The 10,594-nt window shown below is 54.8% G+C and overlaps 1 protein-coding gene across 2 annotated transcripts in view; it reads right to left on the bottom strand.

Annotated features, from left to right (window-relative positions):
* Positions 1–1,979: 1,979 nt before the first annotated feature.
* PDCD6 (programmed cell death 6) overlaps positions 1,980–10,594 on the bottom strand; it is a 19,939-nt gene continuing 11,324 nt past the window's right edge. Inside the window, exons 4-6 of one of the 2 annotated variants that reach the window (XM_012660139.1) lie at positions 9,617–9,769; positions 4,903–5,012; positions 1,980–2,512 (exon numbers count right to left, since the gene is read on the bottom strand). In XM_012660139.1, coding sequence (XP_012515593.1) covers positions 2,414–2,512; positions 4,903–5,012; positions 9,617–9,769 — 362 coding nt within the window. In that variant the 3' untranslated portion in view covers positions 1,980–2,413. Of the gene's footprint in view, positions 2,513–4,902; positions 5,013–9,610; positions 9,770–10,594 lie in introns of both variants that reach the window. The other variant, XM_012660138.1, reaches the window with a different exon arrangement.

A 10,594-nucleotide genomic window follows, 5' to 3' on the forward strand; every position in this document is an offset into this window, starting at 1 on the left:
CCGGGCCAGGGGCTGCAGCGCGAGCTGGGCTGAGGCAGACCACGGGGCAGGGCCGGGCTGCCCCCTGCACGGCAGCCGGCATGAGGGCCTGGGGGGCACAATGTGGGCTGGGGGTGGCCAGGGCAGCTGCCCTCACCCTGAGCACGGAGGCTGGCGGGCTGGTGATGGTGGAATCGGGTATCTCCCGAGGGCCCCCAGGCAGGTCGGGGGTGTCAAATGGAAGATGTTCAGTAAAGGGGCCCGTGAGATGAGCGGGGGACGGGGGCAGAACACTTAGATGTGTGGACCTGGGCATTAGGGTCAGTGACTGAGGTCACATAAGGTCCGTCTCAGCGCCAAAGATTCTTTGTCAAGTGACCCTGGGACCCAGCTCTGCTGCAGCCCCTCAATGAAGACCCCAAACCCCCTGCATCCCCTCCACACACACCCACAGCCAGGGACATTCTCACCCCTATAACCACGGGCACCAGACAGGAAACCCACTGCGCCAGGCCCCACCCCTGGCCAGCAAAGGCTTCTAGCAGAACCCCAAGGACACCCAATTTCTGACGGGACACCCCACCAGGACCCAAACCTCATGGCCCCCAACCCCTTCACACACACACTAGCCGGGACCCGCAGACACCAGGTGGCCACAGACAGCACGGGGCGTGGTGGGCAAGGAGCCCAATCCCTGGCCAGGGGGCGCACCCAGCAGTATGGCCACCAAGGAGAGGCAGAGGATGACAGGCCAGGGCAGGCCCCACCAACCCAGAGGGCAGAGCAGGACCCAGGGACCAGAGAAGAGGCCCAGCACCACTGACCCTGGGATCACAGGAGCACTCAGACCACCAAGCCGACACCCCTCTTCCTTCAACTCCAGAGAGCCTTTCAGCTCATGTTCCGGGGGGTCCCCAGCCAGAGGGAACCAAGCAAAGTGGACAGATGTGGGTCCCACCACAAAGTAAATACGGCCAGGCTCAGACCCCCGAATGTCCCAGGACGAGGGGACTAAGCAGGGACCCCTGGGTGTGTCCCCAGGATGAGGGGCCGCAGCAGAGACCCCTGGGTGTGTCCCTAGGACGAGGAGACTCGGGCCCAGACCCCGAGTGTTCCCAGGACGAGGGGCCTCGGGCCCAGACCCCGAGTGTTCCCAGGACAAGGGGCCTCGGGCCCAGACCCCGAGCGTTCCAGGACGAGGGGCCTCAGGCCCGGACCCCGAGTGTTCCCAGGACGAGGGGCCTCGGGCCCAGACCCCGAGCGTTCCAGGACGAGGGGCCTCGGGCCCAGACCCCGAGCGTTCCAGGACGAGGGGCCTCAGGCCCGGACCCCGAGTGTTCCCAGGACAAGGGGGCCGCGGCAGAGACCCCTGGGTGTGTCCCCAGGACGAGGGGCCTTGGGCCCAGACCCTGAGTGTTCCCAGCCGAGGGGCCTCGGGCCCGGACCGGGTGCCCAGCGCCGCAGTGCTGGGCCCGAGGCCTCTGGAACGGCTCGCTCCCTCACACATGATGAGGTAGACAGGCAGTCAGCCGCAGTCACAGCACAACTTTATTCTTGTCAGGCTATTTCAGGATATACCAGGAGATGTCAGGGAGGCAGGGCCGAGGGGTGACAGCGAGCTGGTGACAAATGGCTGGCTATGCCGCCTGCTCTAGTTTTGTCTGAAATCTGTAACTAAGGTACTGGCAGTGTAGTGTGGTTCGACATTTATAAATCACAGACACTCACAACCTACTAAACCGATTTGAATTTGTTCATGCAGACAAAGGAGTTTTATAAAATTTAACTCCCATATCAGAGGACAGGACAGTCTTTCTGGATTTTCATAAGCAAAGCCTCGCAGGCTGAGCTGGAGAACATTCTAGAAGGTGTCCCCAGGACCTCCCCAGAAGCCAGCGCACCTGACGTGGCGAACACTGGGGCCTGGGACGATGCCACATGGCTTGTTTCTCTGGCCTATTCGATTTGAAAAGGCAAAAGTACACCCCGAGTCTGTGCCGTTCCCTTTATTGCTCGTGTTGCATACCCAATGACACAATAAACTCCTTTTAAAAAAAGTAAGGCACGTAAAAAGCCTTCTGTGCAAGTTCCATATTATTTTAAAATTTCTATTGGCTAATAAAGCATTTTCACTACAGAATTATCTAGAAAAGTAGATGATGCATTCTTCTGCAAGCAGAAACATTATTACGTTTACCTCATGGCACGATGAAACAGTCACCGAACCCAATTGTAACGATGTAGCCACTATCACAACTGCAAAAACGTTGATCAGCTCATCCACTTATGTACAGCCAGGTCCCCAAGTAGTAAAATTTAGAGGAGGAACAGCAGCAGTATCTAACTGCATCCGTTCTGTTCTGTTAAAGGTAAGAGATTTGGCGTTGTGGGTCTTTTTTCTGCAAGCCGTGCTGTTATTCACGAAAGGACAGCGTCATACGATACTGAAGACCATGGACAGATACTGTTCATAAGACACCTGAATCCAGCCATCCTGATCCGTGTCGTAGCGTCTGAATATATCCGTCAACCTCTGGGGGAAAAAACAGGCATTCAGATCTTGACATCACACGCACAAGGAAAAGACGTACTAGGTAGGAGACATTTAGGAACCCAATGTCAGAAGCGTAGTTTCCTCATCTCCAGACACCAGCACAGAGGGCCCTGACTACCCCCACCACTCGGGGCTCTCCCCCAAAGGACAGAGCCTGCGGGCGTGGGGTGGTGAGAACGCAGGCCAGCAGGCCCAGCGCAACCCAGAAGGAAAGCCCTGGCCCAGGCCCTGGTTCCCTGAGCCCTTCCTTCCCACTGCATGACCGTCCCGCGGAAGGCCCCTCCCCAACGGCTCGTCTCTGCTACGCTGGGCACCTGGGCCACGTGGGGCTCAGGGCACAGGGACAGCAGCCCCCTTTGGCTCCCCCCAGAACCCGCCCACAGCAGAGGGGGGCCCCACCCACTGCCTGCCCCTTCCGCTAGCTGAGGGTTCAGGTCAGGTCAGAGGCAGAGACGGGGCGGCCATCCATGCCCCGTAACAGGGACAGCTAAATACATGCCACTTCCAGATGGACTCGGGGCAACTGCAAAAGGCTCTGAAGAATTTTAACGACACGGATAAACAGGCACAGTGCAATTCCGTGTGATAACAGCCCACTCGCGTCAAGACCTGAGGCGGGGCCCCCTCCCCAGACTCCCCAACCTGGGAGGGCGGCGTGGGCCAGCTCCCACGTGCCCACGCGTGAGCACCAGCACACGACCAACCACAGTGACAGCAGCAGACAGCTCTGGCTACAGAATAACAGACGATTTTTCTTTATTTTGTGTTTTTCCAAGATTTCTCCAAGTTCTCATGTTATTTTGTAAAATATAATTTTCAAAAACCTTTTTTCTTTTTGGAAAAAAGCAGGAGGAAAACATTTCTGAGGAGATTTTTCCTCATGGTCATGGGCACTCTCCGAGGGCGGGGTGGACCCAGGGCGGTGGTCAGGCCGCCCGCGTGGATGGGGCGGGGCTGCGAGGAGGCGCTGCCCAAGGGGAGGTCGGCCCTGGCAGGTGCTGGAGAGCATGGCCGCAGCTGCCGAGAGCCCACACGAGACCAGACGTTAACTTACGGGACAATCTCACGTGAAAATCTCTGCCCCACAGCAATCCCGACACTGCACCCAACTTTGCGCTGCATCTTTTTCTAAAGTGTCCAGAGAACACTGCAAAAATGTAATCCAGTCTTGCAAGAACCCTGAGAGGCAGCGACCGGGTATGGCTTACGCCATTTTAGAGGTTTGAAGCTTTAATGTTAACAGACCTGGTTCGCCACCAAATCACTGAACAGGGACTGACATATCCAAGTCAAATCAAAGAAAACTCGCTTTTACTATCATCTTAAATAGAACAAAAAAATCTGCAAACATTTTCCAAAAAAATTCCACATTATATCTAAAAACCTCATGCTGTTCACATCTCTCAGCGGATCCCAGAGCCGACAAGATACGACCTCAATTTGGAGTCAAACTAGAAGAACTTACCTTTCAGAAACAGATTCTACTGAAGTATTTATGTAACAAACATTTGCTTTCTATAAAATGGAACCTGCTTCAGAACGACCGTGGTGCAGGGCATGAAGGAACATGGAGATATTACGACTTACTGGACAAGAGTTAATAATGTTGGAATCCGAGCTCATTGTTACTGTCTCGGCTACTGATTTTGTCTGAAATTTGTCATAATAAAAACTCTCAAAGATATAAAGGTTTATAAAACATCTCTAAAGCTTAAATCTACGGAGCCTGGTTATCCACCTGAAAGTAGCAGGGGTCCATGTGGGAACAGCCAGGTGGGCCCCGTTAACCCTGCTCTCCGTCTCAAGTGGGTCTTGGGCAAGTCCCGTGAGCTCTCTGCAGCTCCGTCTTCTCATCGGCGAAGCAGAGAGACCAGCGGTCGGACGCTACGGAGCTGCCGCAGGGAAACGACCCTCTGGGCACAGAGCTCTCTGCAGGGGTCAGCGTGAATCACAAACTCTGCCAGATGCTCGTGTACTGGAAGGGCTCTGAGCCCAAGGGAGGCCTGAGCCAGGCCTATAGCTCACCTCACATGCAAAGGCAGGACACAGTGACAACCACAACAGAAAACTTGCCCATTTTCTCAGAATAAAGGATTTTTGTAAAAATACAATATATTTAATACCACAGTATACGTGTACATAACCTGCTAGACATTGAATAAAAGCTTCCTCTCCTTGAATGGGATGTTCTATAATATTAATATTTCCAAGGAGAGAAAAACACTAATGTTTACATTTCCATTAACCAGTTACTTCTCCAAAGATGAGATTAACTTTCATAAGCTCCAAAAACTAATTAATTCTACACACGGCTGATTCCTTAAACTGAAGGCCAAGCACACCCCTGCCCACCAGCGCCACCCGGTCACCTGGAGCACGATGCAGCCCTGAATGAAGTCGTCAAAGGCGATCTGCCCCCGTCCTTGTCTGTCAAACTTCCGAATGAGGATGTCGTGGAACTGGTCAGAGAGCCGGTAGCCTTGAAGAGGGAAAGCCAGCGTAAGGAGGGGGCTGGGGGGTGGGCGCTTGCATCAGCGCCCCTGCTCCCCCTCACAAGACCCCACAGCCTCGTAACAGCAAACAAAGCAGGGCTGCGTGGGAATAAAAGTGCAAATTCACTCGAAGGCACTCTGAGAGCAGAGATGTGCTTCCTAAATAAATCGGTCTGCAATAATTTTACATCTGCAGCGCCACAACGCCAGCAGCTTAAAGGCCAGCATCTCCCTGGAAGGAGGAATGACTTGGAAGCGGTCCCCGTCCCGAGAGCTGCGGCCGTTTCTGGCGTACTCTCTCACTCCAAGTTAACCGCACCGCCCCCCACAGGGTAGCCAGCTCAGGTCTTTGAAGCCAGGGGAACAACCATTTCAAAAAGTCCTTGACTGATCTCGTTATGTTTGTTCATCTAGATGAGAAAGTTGTGAATGGTTCGCTGCCCTGGGTTACTCATCACCGGAGAATGCTCTGAAAGCTAAACTATCTCAGAAGGCTTCCAGCCAAAGCAGACATCAGCACAAGGGACAGGAGTGGCTGGTGGACACGCCCACGTAAGCGGGTGCAGCCGACCTCAGGGAGTGAGGTGCACAAGGGGGAGTCCAGCTCACAAAGGCCAAAGTCACCAAAGGGTCATCAGACATTAGGATTCCATTTCCAATTTACTGAGAATATCCAAAAAGATCTCCAGCAGGGAGATGGCTCTGAGATGTGTGGACGCACCGTATGTCCACGGACCAGCCTGGAGGCCACTCTGGACGAGGACACAACTGCCTGCTTCCATCCCCGCCCTTCCCCCCCAACCCACTACCTGTGTGACTGATTCAGGAGACCAGATCCAGGTGCTAAAGTATTTTTACAGGTTTGCAGTCTTGCTGAAATCTTTGCAAGGATATGTACACCTACTGTCTGAGTGAATTTCACAGTTAATTACCTATATGAATACTTAATCATTTTACCGATAAGATTCGAACATGCAAACATGTACATAGTACCTTCCAGAGTGGTCGGGACGTTCAGTGACTTAAGTTCAGGGCCCTAATAAGCGTGTGAGGATGGAGTCACTTCAGGCTTCCCTTCCCTGCACGCTGAGCAGAAGACAAGACTCCCACCCCGCTGAAGTTGGAAGGAGCCTGCAGGGTGGTGCACGCTGCCCCTCGTCCCGGCCTGTCAATTGCACCTCCTCACACCCACACCAGGTGTGGCAGCAGCCAGGCTGAGCCCTGACCTGCAGAGGACAGAGCCTGGGACACAGCCACCAGGTGTGCGGTGTGCACGGGAACAGGAGCCATCGGTGGCCTCCTGCCAAGACTGGAGAAGAACAGAGGAGAGTAACAGACGCACAGGATTTCTAGTTTGCAGAGACACCGGGAGCAGGTCCAGTGCTCCTGGAATTAACCTCCGATTTCCCCACTCATCAGTACTATTGTAGGAAAAACAAAAACAGAATTAGACTAACAAAATGAATGATGAACGAACTATAAAAAGAACCTTGGCAGAAAACTGTTCTCTGAGAATAACGTGGCCACAGGAAGTAACAGGCTGCCCGTCAGACCAGCACGCTCGCCACAGGGCCACACCTGACACGTCCTTTCTATGGCCATTCTCCTCTTTTGGACAAAAGCCCCGACTCTGAAACGCCGTGAAGGAGCCTAACGGAGCCTTGCCCTCCACGTAACTTGCTTATTCCACCCCCCAGGGAAAACAAGCTGCACTCGCCCAACAGGACAGGCTCCTGGGGCCCTCTCTGGCCTGCAGGAGCTCAGTGCCCCTAGGGGGACCACAGCTCCAAACCAGGCAGGCTCCGCTGCCCACCCCAGGAAGTCGGGGTGGAGACAGTCCCTTGGCCCGTGCAGGATCAGGGTGGGCAGCGTGGAGACGCTCCCCAACCCCCCAGCCCTTCCCTGCATCTTCTCGAGCCCCCCAGAGGTGACGATGGCATCAACCAATGGGGACAGGAACATCCGCCCCCATGCCGGTACTTCAGGAACCAAACAGACCTTGTAGGTGCCGCAAAGTCCCTGTCGACCAGCAAATCACCCGCAGACATGTCCAGGTCAGGCAGGCAGGATGGCCAGCACCAGGCTGTGCGCCCAGACCCACCGTCACTCCCAGCAGCACGGCCCACCTGTGTGTCCTCATGTGACCACTTGGGAAACCTGGATGGCAACTAACCACCAGCACACAGCCAGCAGGGCAAGTGAAATGACTCTACAGGGACCCACACGCTGCACAGGGCGCCGACCCTGGCGTCTCCAACCAGCCAAGGGCACGGAAGAGGGGCAGAGCTGCTCTGGGCCTCAGACCCCAGCGCAGGCAGAACCACCGTAAAAGCAAACTGTGCCAGCATCAGCGGCACACGTCCACCTGCCCCGACATGCCCAGGGAACGTGTGGGGAAACCAGCACAGGCCTTGGACTTGCTCAGAATGCCTCAGTCATAGAGGAGGATGTGCAAAAGCAGCAAAAAGATGGAAAAAGGCTGAAACTGGCCGTGGTTGCCTGAGCTGGAGGAGGGAGGGGACGCCTGGGGAGGGGGTGAGGAATCTGGGTGGAGGGGGGCTGTCCTCTGCCCAGCTGCCTCCGACGGACGAGCCCTGCCCCACAGAGGGGGTTCCTGCGTGTGAACCGAACGTCAAGTAAACCAACGACCTGCACCGCACGTGCCGAGGGGTCAGCCCCAGGGCGGCGAGCGCCAGGGCGCGAGGACGTACCTCACCCATCTCTCACCAGGCCTCTGAACCTGCCGTACAGTCAACGCTAACGACGAAGGTTCAAAGGCACGAATGGGCAGAGGATACAACCCACCGCGTGGTCCTGCTAGAGCCACACTGTGCCAAGCTCGGCCTGAGACCCCGGGAGCGAAACCCTGCAGGTCCCCTGCCCGTGACCCCTCCGTGCCGGCTACCGAGCTGACATGCAGCCTCCTGTTCACCTGAGAGCAAAACATCTGCTCTGAGGAGTCGAGACAGGGCAGCAATTCTTGCTTCTGAGGCCAACTTCCTAACGGGTTACTACCGAAAAACTTTCCAACAACTAACCTGCAAGGATGACAACGCTCCTTTCCACAGATGAGACGGGGAGAGGACCCCAGGAAACCAAGGACCAGACACGTGAGGAAACTCTTTAGGATAACCAAAGAAACGTGGCCACAGAACATTTCTCTCCAGGAAAAGCTCAGGAACCAGGAAGGGTTTGTTGCCACCCAGCTAAAGCCGGTTCTGGACCACAAGAAAGGGTCATGCCTCCTGCCACGGACAGAGTTTTCTGGAGCATTCTTGGTCTGACCAAGAGGCAGAGGCCTGAGACGCCTACACCAGTGTTTCCACTGTGAGCTCCGAGGACCTGATGGTCACTGGTGCTAAGCAAAAGAGGAGCTCCAGGGCCTGACAAGCTTAGGACAGGACGACCGCCCTGAACTTGCCACCTGTCTGTGGCCACTGGCTGGTCCCTACATCCATGCTACCCTCGCCCACCTGGCAGCACTGCACTCCAGGAGAGCTGTGGCCTTCCTACCCTGCCTTCCACAACTGTCCCCGGGAAGAGGAGCCAGGCGGCTCTACCGCTCCCCCCACCCAAGGCGCAGCAAGGTCGGCTGCGCTCCAAGTCCCAAGTCGGAGCCGTCCGACCCAAATCCTGGCCCACGGCTGGTGAGCTCAGAACAGGACTTCCTGTGGAGACCCAGTGCCTTTACCTGGCACTACAGACACGTCCACAGGCAAGAAAGGAAAGAGAAGGTAAGCACGAAGCACGTGCAGGAAGGAAAACTGGGCAGAAGGGCGGAAGCCATGTTAACGGCCACCAGAAATGATGTATTTTAGATTAATAACTTCTCTTATTTTTCCTAGAAGGCATTTTTAATCAGCCTTCTGCGCACAGCACGGCAGGCCAGGCGAACAGAGCGCTCAGTGCAGTCAGCCCAAACTAGAATCTTGGTGTGACCACGACCGGCCCCGGGCTAGTCTCGGACAGTTCAGTGCCCTCTCGGACCGGAGATAGTGCCGGGAGGCCACGATGCGCTCTGGACAGGTACTATGAACACGCCCGAGAAGCACAGCACGCCACCACACGCCCAAACCTGACATACAGGTCCGTGTGTGTGCACACGCCAAGCACACACATGGGGAGTGCACTTGAGAATGGGCACATGCGCCTGTGCTCTCGCTCTCCACGCGAGAGTCACACCCGTAACTTACAGAGCTGCTTCCGAGGGTGACTTTGTCATCTTTTCCACATGCTCTGACGTGTCGTGGAACACAAGCCGCCCCACGCCCCCTCTGCTTTACCCTTCGAACCGTTTCCAAAGCCACATTCTCAATTCTGTCCGTGGCATCACTCCGTTTCACACAAGGTGGAGCATCTGCATAGCCCTTATCTCATTTTGGATGGAAAACTGCATAAAAGTGCCCCTATCAAATATGGCCTTCGTGATGTAAACAGTACAAAGTATGAACCTGTGTGACGTAAACAGAACTTTTACACAGACTGCATTTAAAACCAGTAAGTTCAACACAGTAAGGACAAAAACTTTCAGTGGCTCTGAGGCTCCAAAATGAAATACGCTATGCAATCCAGAGAAATGCGTTACCAAAACCTGAGAGAGCTTGCTTGAGCTCGTTCTTGTCGATCATGCCCGAGTTGTCCCTGTCGTAGGTGCGGAAGACGTTCTGCCAGTCCGTGATGTACTTCCACACGCCCGTGAACTCACTGAAGTTCACGCCAGCCTTGTTCTCCCGGTCAAACATAGCTGCGGAAAGAGGACACTTTAATCACAGCAAACTCCCCCCACGGATCCTGCCAGCCTTAGTCCTTCAGGACCCCATGTGGCTAATAAACGCTTGTTTGTAGAAGTCAGGGGCTAAGTCCTAAAAGTCTTGTCACCTCTGCCCTGGGCGGTGTGGGCGACTGGCACGGAGCCCTGGCCCCTAAATCCCACCAGCAGAAGGCACACACACAGCTGTGAGGCAGACCGTGGGAAGGGAGGGGTGAGCAAAACACACAGGAAGAGCTATAACAGAAATAAAAACAATACTTTTCACTGAAGTAGGTCCTGAAAAGCAAGTTCTCTGGTGGGTACGCTTGCTTTAGCAGGAAGAAACTGAGGACAGTGAGGCTAAGTGGCCCAGAACACAAATCTAATTCCTAGAGCTGACCCTCCTCCTTCCCCAGAGACCACAGCACTGGTGGAGGCTCAGAACAGCTCCGAGTCATGGGAACCTGCTTTAATTAGGAAAAAGACCTTCACCTGTCAGCTTTCAGTCTAACTCCAGATCCAAATACAAAAGAATCTACAACTGGCCAGGTGCGGTGGCTCACACCTGTGATCCCAGCTCTCTGGGAGGCCGAGGTAGGAGGATCGCTTGAGGTCAGGAGTTTGAGACCAGCCTGCACAAAAGCGAGACCCTATCTCCACTAAAAATAGAAAAAATTAGCTGGACGTGGTGACATGTGCCTGTAGTCCCAGCTACTCAGGAGACTGAGGCAGGACGTTTGAGGCTGCAGTGAGCTAGGCTGACACCATGGCACTCCAGCCTGGGTGACAGAGAGAGACCCTGTCTTTTTTTTTTTTTTT

This window comes from Propithecus coquereli, unplaced genomic scaffold (genome assembly GCF_000956105.1).
Source record: "Propithecus coquereli isolate 6110/MARCELLA unplaced genomic scaffold, Pcoq_1.0 Scaffold658, whole genome shotgun sequence".
NCBI lineage: Eukaryota > Metazoa > Chordata > Mammalia > Primates > Indriidae > Propithecus > Propithecus coquereli.